This window comes from Pseudorca crassidens, chromosome 14, assembly GCF_039906515.1.
Source record: "Pseudorca crassidens isolate mPseCra1 chromosome 14, mPseCra1.hap1, whole genome shotgun sequence".
Taxonomy (NCBI): Eukaryota; Metazoa; Chordata; class Mammalia; order Artiodactyla; family Delphinidae; genus Pseudorca; species Pseudorca crassidens.
The window spans coordinates 7,638,947-7,659,938 of record NC_090309.1 but is presented as its reverse complement, the minus strand read 5'-3'; the positions used below and the strand labels follow the sequence as shown (position 1 = coordinate 7,659,938).

The window sequence follows — 20,992 nt, the reverse complement described above, 5'->3', positions numbered from 1 at the left end:
GAAAATGTTCTTTCACTTCTCTGTGTGAGTTTAATGATGATTCGGTAGATTTCATGAGGAGAGCTGAGTGTGAGACTTAGTGTAAATGAAGTTTTGTAAGTTAAAATAAAAAAGCCCATGAGTAATAAAATTATTTAAATACAGAATACTATGGAATATACATGTATATGTTTTTGCACATCTCATTATCTACATATACCTATACAGCTATATATATTTCCAATCTATCTGTATGTTTATCAATTTCTATCTCTGAAATACCTCTCTCTCTCTCTTTCCATCAGCCTGTCCATTTATCCATCCATCTCCAGATGACTGGCTGATTCACTCATTAATCAATTAATCACCTGGGGACTGATGGACAAGTCAATCCAACGAGTAAGGGGGAGGGCAGGGTATGAGAGGAAAACAGAAGGAAAGAGGGTAGGTATGTAGTGAGCTAACCCGCATTACTGCATTATATCATGTGACTCTGACAACACCCCTGCAAAGATGTCACCATTTTACAAACAAAGAAACTGAAGTCCACAGAAGGGAAGGTCACCCAGGAGGCCAGGGCTGACTCCGTGATTTGCGGGATTCAGTGCAAAATGAAAATACTGGGAGCCTTGTTCCAAAAGCAGGAAAAGATGCTTGATGTCAGTCTTGGTGATGATTTTTTTGGATTTAACACCAAAAACAAAGGCAACAAAAGCAAAAAATAAACAAGTGGGACTACATTAAACTAAAAGGTTTCTGCACAGCAGAGGGAACCATCAACAAAATGAAAAAGCAACCTACTGAATCAGAGAAAACATTTCTAAATCGTATATCCGAGAAGGGATTAATACCCCAAATATATAAAGAACTCATACAATTCAACAGCAAAGAAACAAACAAAAAAATCCAGTTGAAAAATGGGCAGAGGATTTGATTAGACATTTTCTAAAGAAGACATACGGACGGCCAACAGGTACATGAAAAGATGCTCAACATCACTAATCATCAGAGAAATGCAAATCAAAACCATAACGAGATAGGACCTCATACCTTTCAGGATGGCTATTATCAAAAAAACTAAAACTAATAAGTCTGTGAGGATGTGGACCAAAGGGAACCCTAGTGCACTGTTGGTGGGAATGTAATTTGCTGCAGCCACTGTGGAAACAGGATGGAGGTTGCTCAAAAAATTCAAATAGAACTACCACATGATCCAGCAATCCCACTTCTGGGTATTTATCCAAAGAAAACGAAAACACTCATTTGAAAACATATCTGCACCCCCATGTTCACTGCAGCGTTATTTACAACGGCTAAGACGAGGAAGCCAATGTCCACGGCTAGACAGATGGATAAGGGTACTGCGGCATATATGTGCGTACAACAGAAGAAGGAAGCCTGCCATTTGCAACAACACGGATGGACCTAGAGGGGATTATGATAAGTGAAACAAGTCGGACAGAGAAAGACAAATACCTTACAACCTCACTGACATGCGGAATCTAAAAACAGAAACCAAACCTCCTCCCAGCTTATGCTGTCAGACTGCTGACTGCCTGGGGTTGGGGGGAGTACAAAATGGATGAATGAGGTCAAAAGGTACAAATTTCTGGTTATAAAATGAGTAAGTCATGGGGACATAATGTAATATACAGCATGGTGACTATAGTTAATAATACCGTAGTGCATATTTGACAGTAGCTAGGAGAGGAGATCTTGAAAGTTCTCACCAGGAGGAAGAGAAATTTGTAACTATGGACAGTGACGGATGTTAACTGGACTTACTGTGGTCATCATTTTGCAATACTTATAAACCAATATCAAATCACTATATTATACCTCAAAAAAAAAAAAAAGCAAGCAGCTAAAGACTAACATTATAAAGTACTAAAGTCGGAAACATTTTCTTGTCTTTCAAAGTCTCTCTCCTGACCTGTCACGCTGTGTTTATTTGCTATTTTGTACTGTGCTCCTTGAGGCACGGGGATACCTGGGGGGCATGTGTAGACACTCCCAAGTACCGGGGGCCTGGGCCTGCGACAGGGCGCTTGTGCGCAGCCCACCAGTGAAGCGTTTCCCCCACCAGCCATTTGTGGAACCCATGGGTCAAGGGGTGAGGAAGTCCAGTTAGGCATTTCCCCTTCCCCAAGGCCAACTGGCAACCCCTTGCGGATTGGACTGCAATCTCCCCTGGAGGACCCCTCAGTACTGGGATTGGGGGTGGGGAGATGCCCATCCTGACCCCGACCCTCATTAGGCCTGTGCCTTGGCCCCTGGATGGGGATGCGGAGGGGATGCTGCACAGGGCTAGGAGTGCACAGGGGCCACGGGGCAGGCAGAACCTGTCCTGGGAAATGGGCAGGAGGTGGGACCGCGCAGGCTCTATCGTCCCATCACATTTCACTTACTAAACACAAATTCAAAAATAAAATGAAGAATTCCAAGATGGCAACTGCAAGCATTAAACTCCAAGTACAGAGCCCTCTGAGCAGGGGCCCTGTGGGGAAAATACTGCACAAACCTCATGCTGACTTCTTACTGGGAGACCCTGGAGCCACAGACCCAGGCTTCATTCCTGGCTCTGCCCTTTCTCACCTATGTGAACCTGGGGCAAGTCCCTTTAGGCACTCTGAGCCTCAGTTTCCTCATCTGTAAAATGGCATGACGATAATATTTGCTTCATAAAGTTGTAAGGACTTTATAGACGACTTAATATGTACAAAAACAGCATCCCTCATGGGGACATATATACGTGTTAACTGTTGTGAATGATTTTCTCCTAAATTTGGGACCATCCACGATGACTACAATCTTTGGCTTGTCACGCATTGTGTTTTCCACTGTGGTCCAAGTTACTTTTGAAGATGCAGTAACAGGAGGGAATAAAAATCCTCAAAATTGGTTTAAAATTATGATTAAATTATTCCTGTGCTCAAAAATCTTCAAAAACGGCCAAAGGGCCGAGCATTTGGGTCTGCTTCCTGACAAACGTCCTGCTCTACGAGCTGCCTGTCTCACTTCGTGCAACCCGCCTTTGTTCAGCTTGCTTCCCTCCTTTGGCGCCACCTCAACCCTGACCCTCTGATTACTCAAAAGTCCCTCCTCCTGAGGGCCCTGTTCCCAGCCCGTCTCCACCACAAAGTTCTCCTGATCAATGCCACGGGAGCGCCAGCCGCTGGCTCTCATGCACCAGGCTGGCGTCCCCTCCCGGGGCCCCGTCGTCCACGGTCCCCACTAGGCACTTCCGGATTCACGCCTCACCCCAGTCACAGCCTTACTAAACTCTCTGAGGCTGCCGGCTTCTAAAGTCAATGAACGATCCCACCCCTTCCAGCAAAGAATGGGGTTCACCCGTATTTAGCTTTTCTCACAGGCCCGGCCTCCAGCTTGCCTCTCCACACACACTCAGGGAAGATTTCCCGCTCGCCTACTTCCACATGCAGTGAGACAGACCTTAATTATCTATAACATGGCAATAATAAGGATACTTCCCTCATTGGGCAGTGCTAAGGATTTAACTGAGTTAATACATGTCAAGTACTTACAAAGGTATCTGGCATACATAAAGTGCTCTATGAACGTTTGTTGAGGAAAGTCACATAGAACTCCTGCTCCGGGAACATTCTAGACCAGCAGACCTGCTGCCCACAAGTTCAGGGAGAGCCCTCCCTCCCGCCGTGCCCTCAGTTCCTCGGGTTTCCAGGCCTACCTTGCGTTTCCTCTTGGATTTTGGCAAAGTCTTTTCTGCGGGCGCATCGGATGCGTGGCTCGGCGGGGCGCTTTCAGTGTCCTTGGCCGCGGGAGCGCTCAGGACCCCCGGCTCCTGGGGCAGGTGTTCTGGGATCCTGGACAGGAGGGTCAGGTCAATTTTGACCCAGAGTGACCTGACCTCGTCACTGTCCTTCAACGGGGAGAGAAGTTCATTGCGGCCGAAGGGGACCAGTGTGTAGAACTGCTCTTCCAGCTCCTTGGCGATGTCGCTGGTGGTCCTGGCGTTGATAGAGCCCACAGGGGCCCGCGGGCCGCCACCGCTGATGCTGCTGGCAGCCTCCTTCAGCCTCGGGTCGTTCCCGGAGGCGGCAGTGGCCTTGAACAGAGGGTAGTCCTCTTGCTCCGACTCCAGGTCCGAGTCCGCGGAGGAGGACGACGAGGACGACTCGGTCTCGATGAACTCCTTGGATTTGGGGACGATCCGGCTCAGCCCCCGCGTGCGGCGCTTCTCGCCGGTTACGGCCGAGCGCAGCTCCTTGCGGTGGCTGGTCCTACTGTTGCTGCAGGGCCGGGGCTTGGGGGGCTCCGGGGGGATCCCCGCGCTCGCCCCCAGCGCGTCCGCGGCTGCGGGCTCCTCGGGCCGGTGGCCATTGTCGCCGGCGGAGGTCCTCTCGGTGCGCCGCGTGGGTTTCTTGCCCGCGGACCTCCGGGCAGGCGCGGGCGCGCTCTCGGCGGGCGCACCGGCCACCGTGGGCGGCGGGGCGGCGGCGGTCACGGTCACAGCCACGGCCACGGCCGCGGGCGGGGACTTCTGCTTCACCCCTTTGCTCCCCGGGGCCTTGTTCGCGGTCCTCGGCCTCTGCTCCTCCTTGCAGGCGCTCTTGATGTCCTTGTCTCTCAGGCTGGTCGGGCAGACGTTGTCGGGAAGCTTCCCGCAGTCGGGCGCTTCGTCCTTCACCGGGGTGTAGTATTGACTGCTCTCGGGCCCGTGGCTTTCATTGTGGATCAGGATAGGAGGCTTGTGGGGATTAACTTTGTTTAGCCATTTATCCAGCTGCCACTTGTTAGAGGACGCTGGTTCGGCCTAAAAGCAGAAAACCAGCGACAAACAAATATCTTTTATGATGGGCTCACGTAAAAGGGGCCTGGCTGTTTTCCTCTCGACTTAGGGCAGACAATGGATGGGCTGGAAACAAGGAACATGGAAGCTGTAGGTGTGTGCAGCATCAGTGGGCACACAAGATGCAGAGATGCTGCCCGCTTCCCGGTCCCCAGCACTGAAATGCCAGTGCAGCAGTTGGAGGCCTATTTGGAAAATAAGGGGATGCACTATGCTTCATTAGGACCCATTTCCAACATTTTTGAGGGTTATACAATGTATATATTTTTATATTTATACAGACATACATAAACTTGAGAGTCCACAAAAGTTAACTGGGGTGTAGTTTGGAGACCCTGAGTGTTAAAGCACTCATTTTTTGTGAGACTTAAAATATGGGGAGGGGGGCGGAATTAAAAAAGGGGACTGAGTGGAAACTAAACTCCCAAAGAACTACCTGTGTGTGCCCAGTGCACTGTGATGGCTGGACTTGGTTTGTCCATCCTCAACCTGCATCCATCACACTTTGCCCGAAATATTTCAGATGAGGAGGTGACAATGGAAACCTTTCCTGCAAGCAGTTTTGCTACCTTAAAGCAAATCCTGGACATTTCAGGTTTTAAACTCTGGCCCATTGATTGGCTCCGGGGGGGTGGGGTGGGTGGGTGGGGGCGGTGGTGGGGACTTGGGGGGGCAGGTCAGTGAATGCCCTGTAACAGAATGTGAAATGTCACGTAGACGCATTTTTCGAGGAGAGGGACATAGCTTTCATTCCTATCTCTAGGCAGCTACGTCTTATTCAAAGGTTAAGAACTGATGCTTTTACAGGGAGTAAGTGTTGTTGATTTCTAATAAAAGTCCATTTATCCAGCATCTGTGATTCTTAATAGAAAAGAGGTATATTGATAAGTATAGAACTTTAGCTAGAGTATTATCAATTTGTGAAGATAGGTGAAATGGGGAAAATTTTTGAAGTGATTAAGGTGATGTATTTTTCCTTCCCTATGGTCTCTACCCTACGAATTCATGGCTTCTGATGATCCAGGGGAAGACTAAATACCAGCCTAAAATAAAGAATCAGCTTAGCTTTGCCCTTCAAACTTGGTTGGTTAAAGCCCAGAGCAAGTCAGGCAACCTTGTAGGCGAAAACCACTGTTTTCTAACATAATAATTTCCTAAAGCTTCCTTTCATGTATAAAGATTTGGTTCTCAACAGTGAGGTTGGTATTAAGAGCAGAACTTGGGGCACAGCCACGTGCAGCAAGGATCTTGGGGGAGGGGAGGGAGGGGAGGGCAGTAATATTAGACCCCAAGGGTCCTGGCTGAGTCTGGAGGCATCTGGGGCACAGCTTAGGGAGATGGGAAGCCTTTAATGGGCCAGCAGGGCCTGGGGCCAAGATGAAGTGGCCACAGGGTGTGGGCACCAGGCACTGGAGCTGTGGCAGGGACCGTGGACATCCTGCTGGTTCCCCCAAAACAGATGAGACTGTCTACACTTCAGGGAACCACAGCGCAGGGTGTCCAGGGACTGGGAATGACAAGAGACCTTTCAGTGGAGGCCAGCATGGGGATTCCAGGCCCTTTCCTTGGCACCCTGAGGAAGGGGAGCCTCCCCCTGGGATACAGGTGTAGAAGGGGAATCTCTCATGACCCTGATAGGGAGTCTGCTGTGTGACTTAACTTTCTGCTTCATTTGCTTTCATGCCGTCCAAAGGACCAGGGCTCCCAAAGCAAGAGGCAAAAGAACAAAACGATACGTCTTTTTTTGCACCTCTGAGTTGTCCTGTGTAAATTCTGACCTCGCTTTAATTTGGCTTCTCCAGAGATAGGGGCCAATGGAACCTGCAGAGCACACCTGACCTGGTCCATCCTGCGCCAGTGACACAAGAGAGGAAGCAGGGCAGCAGGACCTCTTCTTCGCCAAGGGGAAGCTCTCGCCTGCCCTGAGATTAGCCGGGTGTGGTTGAAGGCTACTTTGGTGGCAAACACAGCTATGGCTCTGAGGCTGTCTCCTCCCCACCCCATTTCTCTCGGACCACCGGCGAGTCAGTGACTTCTGTGCCTCAGTTTCCCCAGATAAATGGGGCCCAGTAATATGAATGGATGCTGAAGCGGCCTTGCAGAAGGGGACACACGCGGGGAGAGGGTGGACCATTTATGGCAGAGCCTGCCACTCACACTGGCCCCAGCACCATGTCTCACGCTAGCTCGCCCTCATCCCCAGCATCCTGGGCCTCCCACACCTCACATCTCTTATGTGGGAGAACACAGACGTGCGCCTGGAGCTAAAACACAGCGGCTCACGGGGAGACTCCCACTAAAACTTCCTGGAGGGAGCGTTAACAGTGAAGGGAGAACTGAAGCACTTGAGTGTGGGCCCACTGCCTGATGTGCTCTAGGGACATTTTTTCTCCTCTTCACAGCTGAAGAAATGAGGCTGAGGGACCATTTCAACACATCACTAAATCACATTCTCTTTCTCAAAGGATCTACAAGGACCTCCTCTTGCCCCTCAAACAAAAATCCAAATTCCTCGGGCATCCATCCTCTAACAGCCATCTCTCCTTGCCAGAACACCTACAATGTGCTCCCACTTTATAGGTATCATCTAACTGAATCCATACAGGTAAGAAATACTGTCGCCCCTAGTTTGTAGATGGGGCTCAGAGAGGTTAAGTGAAACGTCCAAAGCTGCAGAGCTACCAGGCACCACCAAGGCTAAACCCACATTTGTCTGGGCTTAAAGACCAGATTCTCTCCCCTGCTGCCTTGCCAGTCTCCCATTACTCTCTGGTGTAGCCTCACAAAAGAGGGACCTCGTTTCTTTTGAGAAATGTCAGTCTTCAGCCTAAAATGATAGAATTAGATTGATTTTTGGAGACACCACTAACTCTCCAAATAACACCTGTGGCCTTCTGTTATTCTTAATGCATCATCTTTTGATGTCCATAGCCATTTCATGTATATAAATCTTGTGTCTTCAACAAAGCCCAACACTGCTTTCCAGCAGGGGCCAGGTCTCTGCTTCTTTGTATCCCTCGCAGGACCCGTAATAGGTTAGGGGGACAGCACGCTATGACTCTGCTCCTCCTAATAATGACTCACAATGAGCTGTCACTCCATTTGTATCACTTATTCCTCAGAACAGCGTCACAGATTAGACAGCATGGGATTAGCCGCCATTTCGGGGATGAAACAATTGTGGCCAAGGAAGCTCAAACAGCCAAGAATTAGGTGGCAGGGGAGGAGGGGGAACTCAGGGCTTGGGGTTCCTTTCCTGCCACGCTGCTGGCTCTGGTCCATTTCCTGAGCTGTCCATTAGGGTTTCTGCCCAGTGCATTTGATTGTTTCCTGGTTTGCTGCTTTGTATTTCCCTCCAGGACTCTCCTCTCTGATCAATCTTCCCTCTGATCAGTGTATAAGCTCTCCACCGTGTACTTTAGTCTCCACTTCATCTATACCCTTCAGAGCACCCACTGCCACATACCCCACAGATGCCTAATTAAGGAGAAGCCTATTGAATCAATGAATAACTTGTATCGTGTACCTGCTGATTTTCAAGAACAATCTAGGGCAGCATTTTCCAAAATGTGCTTTGAGTTCATATATATCCCAATAAAGAAAAGTTTCCGTGGCTTTGAGTTCATATATCCCAATGAAGAAAAGTTTCCGTGGTCAGATACATTTGGGAAATGCCACAATGGAGAACACCATTTACATGAGCAAAATTAAGGGCTGAATGATGCCCTTCGGTAAAGAAACAGGTGAAACCTACTTTATGCTGGATCTCCTCAAAATCCTGTGACCAGGCTCTTTCTTGTCCCTGCAGCATCCTTTACTTGGGGAACACCGGTCTAAGGAGCTCTGTGTGCTGGTGTAAACGTGCTAACTGAAGGGCGAGGCGCTTCCCCTGTGAAGCTCTGGCGTGAAAGGATGTCCCAGGCCAGGAAAGAAGATACAACTCAAATGAAAACAATTAGGCTGAGGAGAAGCAAGCAAACGTCAGGCCGCAGAGAGGGGATCTGCAGTGATGGAAATACTGTTTTCGGGGTCTCTTCCGTGCTAGCTTGCAGACAAGGGGTTAGACTACGGTGATTCATGTGAAATGCAGTGGCTTTCTACAGCCACGGCCATAAACAACAGCTCGTATGAAACTCAGGAGAGCCAAGTGGGTGTCCAGTGCCGGACGTTGAGGGGGAGAATGCAGGTGTCTTGGGATATCATGAGGGTCTCCTGCTTGATAATAGGAGGGCCTCAGGATATTTCCAGGAAGGAAAGGAGGGCCACAAATGTTCTGCTGCAAAGCAGCGAAAACAGGTCTTGACAACGGAATGTGAGGTGTGTGGCTATAAAGAGCTGGATTGTCCTGTGGGGGGGAAGGAAAAGGGGTCTCACTGCTCTCTTTAAGGGGTCCCGGGCTAGCTAGGCCAGAAGAAAGCAGAGATGCCACGAAGACTCAGCAGGTAATGCTTCCCCTCTTCGCAACTTTCATTCTGCAAACTCACTGTATTTCTTTTTTAATTTTTCCGTGGAGACTCAGCAGGTAATGCTTCCCCTCTTCTCAACTTTCATTCTGCAAACTCACTGTATTTCTTTTCTAATTTTTTTTTTTTTTTTTTTTTTAATTTTTGGCCATGCCACACGGGTTCTGGGATCTTAGCTCCCTGACCAGGGATCACACCCGCGCCCTTGGCAGTGAAAATGCGGAGTCCCAACCACTGGACCACCAGGGAATTCCCTCATTGCATTTCTGAAGGGCGTGTCTCTCTAGTCACCTTGGGAAAAATGTTAAAAGAAACCTTGCTTTTATTCCAAGGAATACATTCCTTTCCAGCAGAAAGAAGCCACCTGCAGTGTGGCTACATCTCTCGTCACTCCTGCACTCCCTCCGCATAGAGAAGCCAGGAGTTGAAAGCTACCCGCGGCCTCAGGCAACTTAAACTTTGAGGCCTGTGTTACCAGGCTCCCCTCCTTCTCCTCAGCTAGGGGCCTCTGGTAGCTGCTGGAAGAAACAAGGAACGGCAAGTGCTTCCTTTCATCACCCAAGAGTTCAGGTCTTTGTGATTATCTCAGTGACATTTAGAGAGAATCTGCTTAAAGCCATTTATAGCTGTACTTCTCCAAGGCTGCTTTCAGCCTCGCCTAGAAACTCCAGGAGTCACATTTCAGCATGCAAATGAGACTCAACTTTCCTGAATTTAACCTTCAAAGTCACAAAGAGCCTGGGGTGGAGGTAACGTTCACAGACCCTAACGCTTTTAATCTACCACCACTGTCCCCCCGGCTCTTGCGATGTCCCTGGAACCCAGTTCTTTCTACTAAATATTCTGGAGTTTTTCAACAAATTAGAGCATAAAGCTGGCTCTGAAGAAGCCCGGTTAACATCTCTGTTTTATTTAACTCCTGTATTTTTGTTTGTTTCAAATACTCCCATTAGAATATCAGCTCTGTGAAGACAGGAACCTTCTCTGTCAGCTCATTGCTGTCTCTCAGGGCCAAGCATCATATCTGTGGCAGAGACTCAATAGATCTTCGTTGAAGGAACACTAAATGAGTGAATGAATGGATGAATGAATGAAATGATGAAGAAGGAAAAATAATTTAGCTTCTGGGAAAAGTCAGGATTATATCAACATATGGCTTTTATAGGTTAATGTTGTCAAGGGCCTTCCCCTTAAATAGGGAGATAGGGATAGAAAGATAGATAGGGAAAGGGGGAGAGACAGGGAGAGACAGAGACACAGGTACACAAGCTGGAAACATGGGTCTTGCTGGCCCTTAAAGGTGCTCCTGGGGACTTCCCTGGGGGTCCAGTGGTTAAGACTCCACACTTCCACTTCAGGGGTCACAGGTTCGATCCCTGGTCAGGGAACTAAGATCTGCACGCATTGCCGTGTGGCCAAAAACAAAAACAAACAAAAAAAAACCAAAAACCACTCACCGCCAAGGTCTGCATATGTGGGTTTGGTTTCATTTTTTTTTTTTGTGGTATGCAGGCCTCTCACTGCTGTGGCCTCTCCCGTTGTGGAGCACAGGCTCCGGACGCGCAGGCTTAGCGGCCATGGCTCACGGGCCCAGCCGCTCCGCGGCATGTGGTATCTTCCCGGACCGGGGCACGAACCCGTGTCCCCTGCATCGGCAGGCGGACTCTCAACCATTGCGCCACCAGGGAAGCCCTTGGTTTCATTTTAGAGCATATTTAGAAATTTGGGCCCAGAGTGGTACAGAAGGTTGTAGGTATAAAGCTAAATCCTATGAGCCACCGTAACATCAAATGTTTATACACTCAAGAAGAAGCATATTTTATTCCCTCTTTAGAAATCAAAGTCTACCCTTACAGATCCAGGGACTAGAGAAGGGTGCTCTCAGCCCTCTCTCAAGAATCCACGCTCTGAATTGCTATTAAATTTTCCCCTTTTTCCCCTTTAAAGTAGAAGTAGCAATGGCTTTTATTGGGACCTTATAATATTTTTATAGGAGGCACCTAAATCTTCCACACAGATACTCATCATAGCTATAAAAGTTTTCATTAGTATTTGTAAGTTGATGCTAATTTTCCTTTTTATATTTTTACAAAGAAAACAAAGGAGGTTTTATTCATATTTATAGCCCTTGTTCTCCTAATCTGTGATGAACTGAAAAAAGGTAAGATCCTAACCATGTCCAATCCACAAAACTCCTTTCCCCGTGATTTACGGGGGCTCACACTTCCAGGCAGGGAGCTGCCCTGTCTGCTTATTGCCTCGGCTGACCCTTAGGGAGACCCGATCCTCAGGTTATTTCCAGTCAGTGATGTTTACAGCATACTTGGAAAGTTCTGGACGTCAAGATAGAGAATTTGGGGACCATAAGAGATGAAGTTTCTAGACTTCAAAGGAAGCTCTGTGATTAGGAGCACTGTGAGGAGGGGCTGGGGGAAATGAGCCTAAACCAACCCCGGCAGGCTGCCAGGAGGTGGTGGCCTAGAGAGGTCACGGCGCCTTGCAGGCCAGTGTCATAGCACTGAGGCTGGAGGAGCAGAAGGTGTGTGAACCACACTCGGAAGAAGACTGACCTCGCTCACCGGGTCGGGGAGACGCAGGCAGGGGAGGCACTCAGGGGCCGGCGTGTCCTTACCTCAGGGCTGGAGTAGTGGGGGGGTTTGCTGCCCTCACTCTCGCTGGAGCTGCTCTCGGTCTCTGAGTCAGATCCCGAGCTGCTCTCCGAGTCGCTGGAGGAACTGCTGCCGCTGCTGCTGCTGCCGCTGCTGCTGCCCTTGCTGGAGGGCACGGAGGCCCTGCAGTCGGCCTGCGGGAGGCCGGCACTGTCAGCCCACGAGGCCCCGGGAAGGGAAGGGGAGGAAAGCCAAGTGAGCAAACACGCATACACCACCGAGCGAGCTGTTGTTCCACCAGCCTGCGCATCTGTCAGCGTCACCTGAAGCTCCAGAGCCACCGTCAAGGTCAAAGCAGCCTCACAGTTAAAACAACGGATGCACAGAAATTAAATTGGGAGTGAAAGTCGGTGCCACTTGGTAATCAGGCCCTCGTCAGTGTGACTAGTTTGTGTGATCGTTTTAGAGGGGAAGGTGGTGTAACTGCAGAAGGATTGTTTCTAGTTTGCTCCTGTTTCTGGGAATGGCTTTTCAAATGCATTCCCGATTCCAATCACCCACAAAAAGGCAAGGAAATCTAAAATGCTTGAAATATTTTGTAAAGAACGAAAATGTCTGTTTGCTTTATTTTAGGAAGTGGGCTGTGAGGAAGGGCACAGTGTCCTGCTCTGTGCTCTCACGGCCTGCTGGAAGGTTCCGGAGACAGCGGGACCCACAAAGTTGTCTTGCTTCCCACCTCTTCCTGCCCACAGAGGCGAGTCCTGTAGTCTTTACAGGAGCCGGCTTGCTGTATAAACAAGTAATTTTCCTTTGAGCCCTTTATTATAGAACTGAAGATCCCTCACTCACACATTTTAAAATATTTTAGACTTTAAAATTCAACTCCAGTACAGTGGCTTATAGCAATACTATTTGGAATTATACTCGATGTTCGTATCCCTGCTGAAATTTGCCAGAAAGTTACATACTCAAATTATAGATTCAAAGAGAACAGGAAACACGGACACTTCTCATGGTAATTAATTAACCACAAAAATTCAAATCACACACATCCACCCAAACAGTGAGCCAAAAAGAAAGTTTCAATACTCACATAATAGTCAACATCTTCAAAGTCCTTTATTAATTGCATTGAAACACACCTGACTGTTTTTTTGAGGTCAAACTCTAAACCCAGAAAATGCAGTGACCACTTTTTAAATGTCGAGTCAGCAAATATCTGCTTGCCCCTTCCAGCCGGGACCACTGCTTCAACAGGATGAATGCGAGTGAAGGCCCAGGGCTGAGGGAGCTTGTCAGAGAGTTTATGGTCTCAAGTGCAAATCAGCCAGGACAAGGTAAAGGACCCTTTTCACCCGCCCCTTAAATCTTTGACAAATGCTTTGCTCAAGGACAGAGTCTCATAAATCCTCGGTGTTGGGGCAGGGGTTGGGGGGGGGATGTTTAAAACTCACTGGAACCTTGCTTCTCCCAGAGGAATGATAAGACAAGAAACTATCTTACAGGATGCACCTGAAGGTCAAAGCACTGTTTTGAACTGCAGGCTTAGGGAAAAATGGAGTTTGAACATAACCTTCCCTAGTGGTTTTTATTTCTTCTGCCAATGTCATGGTCCATACCTACCGTCTGACAAAATTCTTCAACGTCAGACAACATCTGCACCTTTACGCCTTGCCTGAGCTGCAACAATTCCTTTTCCAGCCTGCTGTTTGTTCTGGTGTTGAGTGAGGGATCCTGGATCTTTTTACAGAGGCTAGGAAGGGACGGTTAGTGATCAAAGGGTTGCAATATTTCTTTCTTCCCTTATGAACTAAAATCCATCTTTCCTGGCAGCTGAGTCGACATGGCTACTATCAATGGAGTCATTAAAAAAAAAAAAAAGAAGGTTATTAGATTGTGACTGAACACGAACGGCTGGGATCCATGTTAACAGTGTGTCAGGAAGTCCCCCAAACACTGGGGGAAAACTCCAAAAACAAACAGACAGAAACCCACCCCAACCCAAACAAACCAACCAAAACGTAAAAACTCCCCAGAGCCAAGCAACACATGGTGGAGGAAAGAGGTCTGTCTCCCCGCCACACCCTGGAATGACATTTGCTGAAGACTAGGAAATTAAGAGAAATAAAGAGCATTTTGATTGGTTTTATATGATGGTCAAAGGCTTTGATCACCAAGCGGTACATTCTCCCACTTTCATTCCGACAACAAAGGACACTGAAGCCACTGCTGTGTGCACCTGGTTGCTGTGTTTGCGGCAGAGGCAGCAACGTGTGTGCAGTTCCCTGGGGCTTGCACCGCAAAGTGACTGTCTTTTGAAAAGCTGCACTTTAATTTCTGGGAAAACGGCCATTAAACAGTTCCTGTGCTGCCTTCCTTTTCTGACTGCTGTCCTATCGTAATGAGACCCACTAGCCCAGCAAGACAGAGTCTCTGATCTGAATTAGATTGGAGAAAAGTCTCAGAGTTTTATGTTTTCCTTCCTTAAATTAGGAAATTGACTTAAAACGACAGTTTTACTAGCGTAATTATTATTTGTTTTTGAAACCGTCGGGAGAGCCAAGAATTTCAGGTTTTCTTCCTGCTTTGCTTTGAAGTGCTGTGAGGCCCCAGTCCTCTGGAGTCAGGGCTGAATACATTCATGTTTCAATGGTCCCGGTGGAGACAGTGTCGCTGGAAGCAATCCACGTCAAGGATGGGGGCAGGCTTGTGTGCAAGGGCTCTGGTGGTTCCAGTTGTGGGATCAAGATAACTACCCCTACCTGCAGAAAGCCTGCTCCATTAACTAGCCTTTTTGTGGGTCTCTGGGGGACAGCTGGTCATTCAGGACTCGGCACAATGACTGCTCTCGCCAGGAGCGCGTGCAGTTGCTTTGCCTCTGCTGGGGGAGCTGCAGCAGCCAGGGTGGCAGAATAAAGAAGCCGGGGATGGTCATCACTGCAGATGAGAACTAACAGAAGGATGGGCTCAGTGAAGCCAGGAAGGCTCTTTGGAGTCATGGAATCAAGAAGATGGAAAAAGACATATCAGACAGACCCTCCTGAAAGAAGACTTTAAACTTTATATATTTAAAATTGCCAAGTTTGGCGTGCTTACTAGTTGTCACGTTTCCATACCAAAGACGCTAACAGTTCTTTCAACTTAATTTAAAAAGCAACTTTTTTCTGAAACGATAACATGGATTGACTTGACATGATGACACAGCATTGGACAATTTTTAGGAGAGTTCTTGGACCCTCTGCTATTGGAGGAACATGGTGCCACTGTAAACGTGTGGGCATGAAAACATCACTGAGGTCGTGGAATAAAAGGCTTTGTGTCACCAAACTTAGCACAGTGCCTGGGAATAATAGGTATTCACCTGTGATTACGAAATGAAAGAATCAATAGAAAAAAGTCTATCACTAGGTTAATGAGTTAAAGGAAAAAGGATTTAACCTTTCAAAAAGGCTACAATCTTTCTTTTCCAATAAAAACACACTTAAGGGGATTTCAGCCCCTCTTGTGCTTTTCCAATGTTAACAGCACTTCCTTGCACAGAATGTCTTTAAATGTACTCTAGATTTCATCTGCTATATAATATGAGCCCAGTTCTCCCCTGGATGGTTTATTTACTTCTGGTATTTTGATTTCATGAAATGTTTTGCTGGTCTTGTGAGTGGCCAAGACCAAATCCACGTTTGGGAGAGTCCCAGCTTTATTCTAAATGATCTGCTTCCTGTGTTCCCTCCTTTGGCTGCAGTGACACATTCTTTTCCGAATCTGGCCTGGGCTGAATCTGAATACAGACAGTAAAAGAAGAGATCTGGAACCTAAATGCCTGCATCTTGCAGGCATGGGTGCTCCTGCCAAGTATATTGTGGGGTCTGGGTAAATATCCAAAGTTGTTCACGAGCTTTGAACTAACAAGGAACTTGGAGGCAGGCTCTGTGCCTAGTGGGCACTGCGTGGATGGCCGTGATGCCCAACAGCCTGTGGGCAACGCCACTGGGATGGACGAAAGGTTAATAATTTAGATGAGGTCCCAGCTCCCTCTCATTCAATACTCCGGATGAACTCAACACACGCTTGATTTCTAAACTGTAACCGGTGCCCTGGCAATGGTGTTCCTTTATTGTTGGCATCTCTATTGATATGAACTGATCTAAAATTATAATCACGTAATGAGACATGAAAATGGAAAGCTGGCACAAGGAGGTTCGCTGATAGGACTGCTGGTCCTGCACTAAAAGCTTTTGTTAGCTCTGTAATACCTCCAGGAACACGTCTTCTATTAAACACAGCTTTTGAAGCTCTTCATGGTCTGGCCTCAATCAAGTCTTCAGCCACACCTCATAGGGTGCACCCCCAAAGCTTGTCTATAATAAATTTCTCACCGTTTTGACAACCTGTGTGCCTCTGCATGCGCTATTTTCTATGCTGCGAAGCCCTCTCTCCCTTTCTTCTTCTGAGTACCTCCAACTCCCTCTTCAGGACTTGCTTGCAAATATTACCCTATTCTGTAAAGTTTTTCTCAATTCCCCCAGGAAGAGTTAATATTTCCTCCCCTAAGCCCCTTAGCACATCACCTATTTTTCTTTTGTAGCCCTTACCATACTAAGGAGAGGAATTATCTACTTTATCCTTGTATCCCCAGTGCTAGCAGGCGGTGCGGCATGAATAGGCTGTCAACAACGTTCAACTGAATGAATGAAAGAAAAATGATTCTTGACACAGTAAGCCAAAGCATTTTATTACACTATGAAATAGCCTATGAGATGTTCATATATTCACATGTGTAGTTTTTCTGTTGCCTTGGGGCTGCCAAAGATTTCATAGAACAGATGACTTAGAGAGCTACTATCTATATCACTGGTTGAAAATCCAAAACCTACAGGGGTCAGGCAAGTAGCATAAATGAGTGAAGTGTCCAGTTATAAGAGAAACAAATGCCTAACACACGATGATAAAGACAGTGGACCGTTGGCTCCCCAGTGGGAAAGTGTCAAGCTGGACAGTCCTGACTGGTCTACTTCTTCCCCAGGCCAGTGGATCTCTGCCACGCGGAAATAAGAGCCAGTGTTACCAAATCCTTCAATTTTTTTTTTTCAGAGGAAGCCCCAAATTCTGATGTTTATATCAAATCTCCTGATTTTAAAATGCTAGTAACTAATTTGAGAATTTTTAACAATGAAAAGTTTCATTTTATTTTTTGCAGTGAGACACATCTGTAGGTCAGATGAGGCCTGTGGGGTACCAGTTTGAGACTCGCTAATCTATGTCTTACTCTTACACCTTCTGAAAGCCTAAGGTGGTTCCATTTAGAAGAGACACAAAGAGACCACATCCAGGAGTTTCGCCTCTCTCAGGGATTCAGGTTCGCAGGGACAAACAAGAGGTTAGCCAAATACGCTTATTCTCTCAGCCCGCTTATTTAAACATCTAAAATTTTAAAAAAATTACTGATTCAACAAGAAAAATCTCAAATAAACGACCTAACCATACACTTAAAGCAACTAGAGAAAGAAGAACAAAACCCAAAGTTAGTAGAAGGAAAGGAATCATAACGATCAGAGCAGAAATAACTGAAATAGAGACAAAGAAAACAATAGCAAAGATCAATGAAACTAAAAGCTGGTTCTTTGAGAAGATAAACAAAATTGATAAGCCTTTAGTCAGACTCATTAAGAAAAAAAGGAAGAGGACTCAAATCAATAAAATTAGAAATTAAAAAGAAGTTACAATGGACACCTCAGAAATACAAAGGATCATCAGAGACTACTACAAGCAACTATATATGCCAATAAAATGGACAACCTAGAAGGAATGGACAAATTCTTAGAAAGGTATGACCTTTCAAGACTGAACCAGGAAGAAAGAGAAAATATGAACAAACCAATCACAAGTACTGAAATAGAACTGTGATTAAAACTCTTCCAACAAACAAAAGCCTAGGACCAAATGGCTTCACAGGCAAATTCGATTAAACATTTAGAGAAGAGTTAACACCTACCCTTCGGAAACTCTTCCAAAAAAACTGCAGAGGAAGGAACACTCCCAAGCTCATTCTACGAGGCCACTATCGCCTGGATACCAAAACCAGACAAAGATATAACACAAAAAGAAAACTACAGGCCAATATCACTGATGAACATAGATGCAAAAATCCTCAACAAAATACTAGCAAACTGAACCCAACAACACATTAAAAAGAATCATATAACATGATCAAGGGGTATTTATCCCAGGGATGCAAGGATTCTTCAATATACGCAAGTCAACTGATGTGATACACCACATCAACAAAAAGAAGAATAAAAACAATATGATCATCTCAATAGATGCAGAAAACGCTTTTGACAAAATTCAACACCCATTTATGATAAAAACTCTCCAGAAAGTGGGCATAGAGGGAACCTACCTAAACACAATAAAGCCCATATACTATAAACCCACAGCAAACATCATTCTCAATGGTGAAAAACTGAAAGCTTTTCCTCTAAGATCAGGAACAAGACAAGAATGTCCACTCTCACCACTATTATTCAAAATAGTTTTGGAATTCCCGACCTTGGCAATCAGAGAAGAAAAAGAAATAAAAGGAACCCAAATTGGAAAAGAAGTAAAGCTGTCACTGTTTGCAGATGACATGACACTATACATAGAAAATCCTAAAGATGCTACCAGAAAACTGCTAGAGCTCATCAATGAACTTGGTAAAGGTGCAGGATACAAAATTAATACACAGAAATTTCTTGCATTCCTATACACTAACAGTGAAATATCAGAAAGAGAAATTAAGGAAACAATCCATTTACCATTGCATCAAAAAGAATAAAATACCCAGAAATAAACCTACCTAAGGAGGCAAAAGACCTGTACTCATAAAACTGTAAGATAATGATGAAAGAAATCAAAGATGTCACTAACAGATGGAGAGATATACCATGTTCTTGGATTGGAAAAATCAATATTGTAAAAATGACTATACTACCCAAAGCAATCTACAGAGTCAATGCAATCCCTATCAAATTACCAATGGCATTTTACACAGAATTAGAACAAAAAATTTTACAATTTGTGTGGAAACACAAAAGACCACAAATAGCCATAGTAATCTTGAGAAAGAAAAATGGAGCTGATTTTAGACTATACTACAAAGCTACAGTAATCAAAACAGTATGGTACGGGCACAAAAACAGAAATATAGAACAATGGAACAGGATAGAAAGCCCAGAGATAAACCCACGCTCCTATGGTCACCTAATCTACGACAAAGGAGGCAAGGATATACAATGGAGAAAAGACAGTCTCTTCAATAAGCAGTTCTGGGAAAACTGGACAGCTACATGTAAACAAATGAAATTAGAACACTCCCAAACATCAAACACAAACATAAACTCAAAATGGATTAAAGACCTAAATGTAAGGCCAGATACTATAAAACTATTAGAGGGAAACATAGGCAGAACACTCTTTGACATAAATCACAGCAACATCTTTTTGATCCACCTCCTAGAGTAATGAGAATAAAAACAAAAATAAACAAATGGGACCTAATGAAACTTAAAAGCTTTTGCACAGCAAAGGAAACTATAAACAAAACGAAAAGACAACCCTCAGAATAGGAGAAAATATTTGCAAATGAAGCAACTGACAAGGGTTTAATCTCCAAAATATATAAACAGCTCATGCAACTCAATATCAACCAACAAAACAACCCATTCAAAAAATGGGCGGAAGATCTAAATAGACATTTCTCCAAAGAAGACATACGGATGGCCAAAAAGCACATGAAAAGATGCTCAACATCACTAATTATTAGAGAAATACAAATGAAAGCTACAATGAGGTTTCACCTCACACCAGTCAGAATGGCCATCATCAAAAAATCTACAAACAATAAATGCTGGAGAGGGTGTGGAGAAAAAGGAACCCTCCTACACTGTGGGTGGGAATGTAAATAGGTACAGCCACTGTGGAGAACAGTATGAAGGTTCCTTAAAAAGCTAAAAATAGAGCTACCATATGATCCAGTAATCCCACTCCTGGGCATATATCTGGAGAAAACCATAATTCGAAAAGATACATGCACCCCAATGTTCATTGCAGCACTATTTACAATAGTCAGGACATGGAAGAAAGCTAAATGTCCATCAGCAGAGGAATGGATAAAGAAGATGAGGTACATATATACAATGGAATATTACTCAGCCATAAAAAAGAACGAAATAATACCATTTGCAGCAACATGGATGGACCTAGAGATTTTCATACTGAGTGAAGTAAGTTAGACAGAGAAAGACAAATATCATATGATATTGCTTATATATGGAATCTAAAAAAAATGATACAATGAACTTATTTACAAAACAGAAACAGAGTCACAGATGTAACAAACCTATGGTTACCAGGGGATAAGGGGGAGGAGAGATAAATTGGGAGACTGGGATGGACATATACACACTACTATATATAAAATAGATAACTAATAAGGACCTACTGTATAGCACAGGAAACTCTACCCAATACTCTGTAATGACCTATATGGGAAAAGAATCTAAAAAAGAGGGGATATATGTATATGTATAACTGAATCGATTTACTGTACACTGGGAACTAACACAACATTGTAAAGGAACTATACTCCACTAAAAATTTTTTTAAAATTTATCAAGTGGAAAGGAACCCTCTCAGTACTTCCAACCTCCAGCTCTGATTAATTGTATCAAAAGATGATGAATGAAACAACCAAGCAGGTCTCTTCTATAGTCACTGCCCATTTTATCACCCAGTCAAATTAGGCATTACTTAATTTAGTTAAAAACCATTATTGTAGAAATTAAGCTCTGATTTTAAAAGTCTGTGTACCAAAGCTAGAAAGAACAGGTATATAGATAGCCTTGTGAGAAAAATGACTCAAATAAGTGCGGTTCTAAAAATGTTAAGGATAAAAAGGTGGGTGGTTCTTTAAATTTATGTTCAGAGTAAATGGCATGGAGATGAGGGATGATACTGGTGTGACCTTTGCTGAGAATTCACTTGGTGCCAGGTATCGCAGAGCCATAGCATGTGTGTTTGTGTGTGTGTGTGTGTGTGAGAGAGAGAGAGAGAGAGAGACAGACAGACAG

General features: G+C 45.4%; 1 protein-coding gene across 1 annotated transcript in view; it reads right to left on the bottom strand.

The window, feature by feature from the left end:
* Positions 1-20,992, bottom strand: part of AFF3 (ALF transcription elongation factor 3) — a 560,353-nt gene that overhangs the window by 37,575 nt on the left and 501,786 nt on the right. The window contains exons 14-15 of the mRNA XM_067704167.1: positions 11,906-12,092; positions 3,689-4,774 (exon numbers count right to left, since the gene is read on the bottom strand). Of these exons, the coding sequence (XP_067560268.1) occupies positions 3,689-4,774; positions 11,906-12,092 (1,273 nt within the window). The remainder of the gene's footprint in view (positions 1-3,688; positions 4,775-11,905; positions 12,093-20,992) is intronic.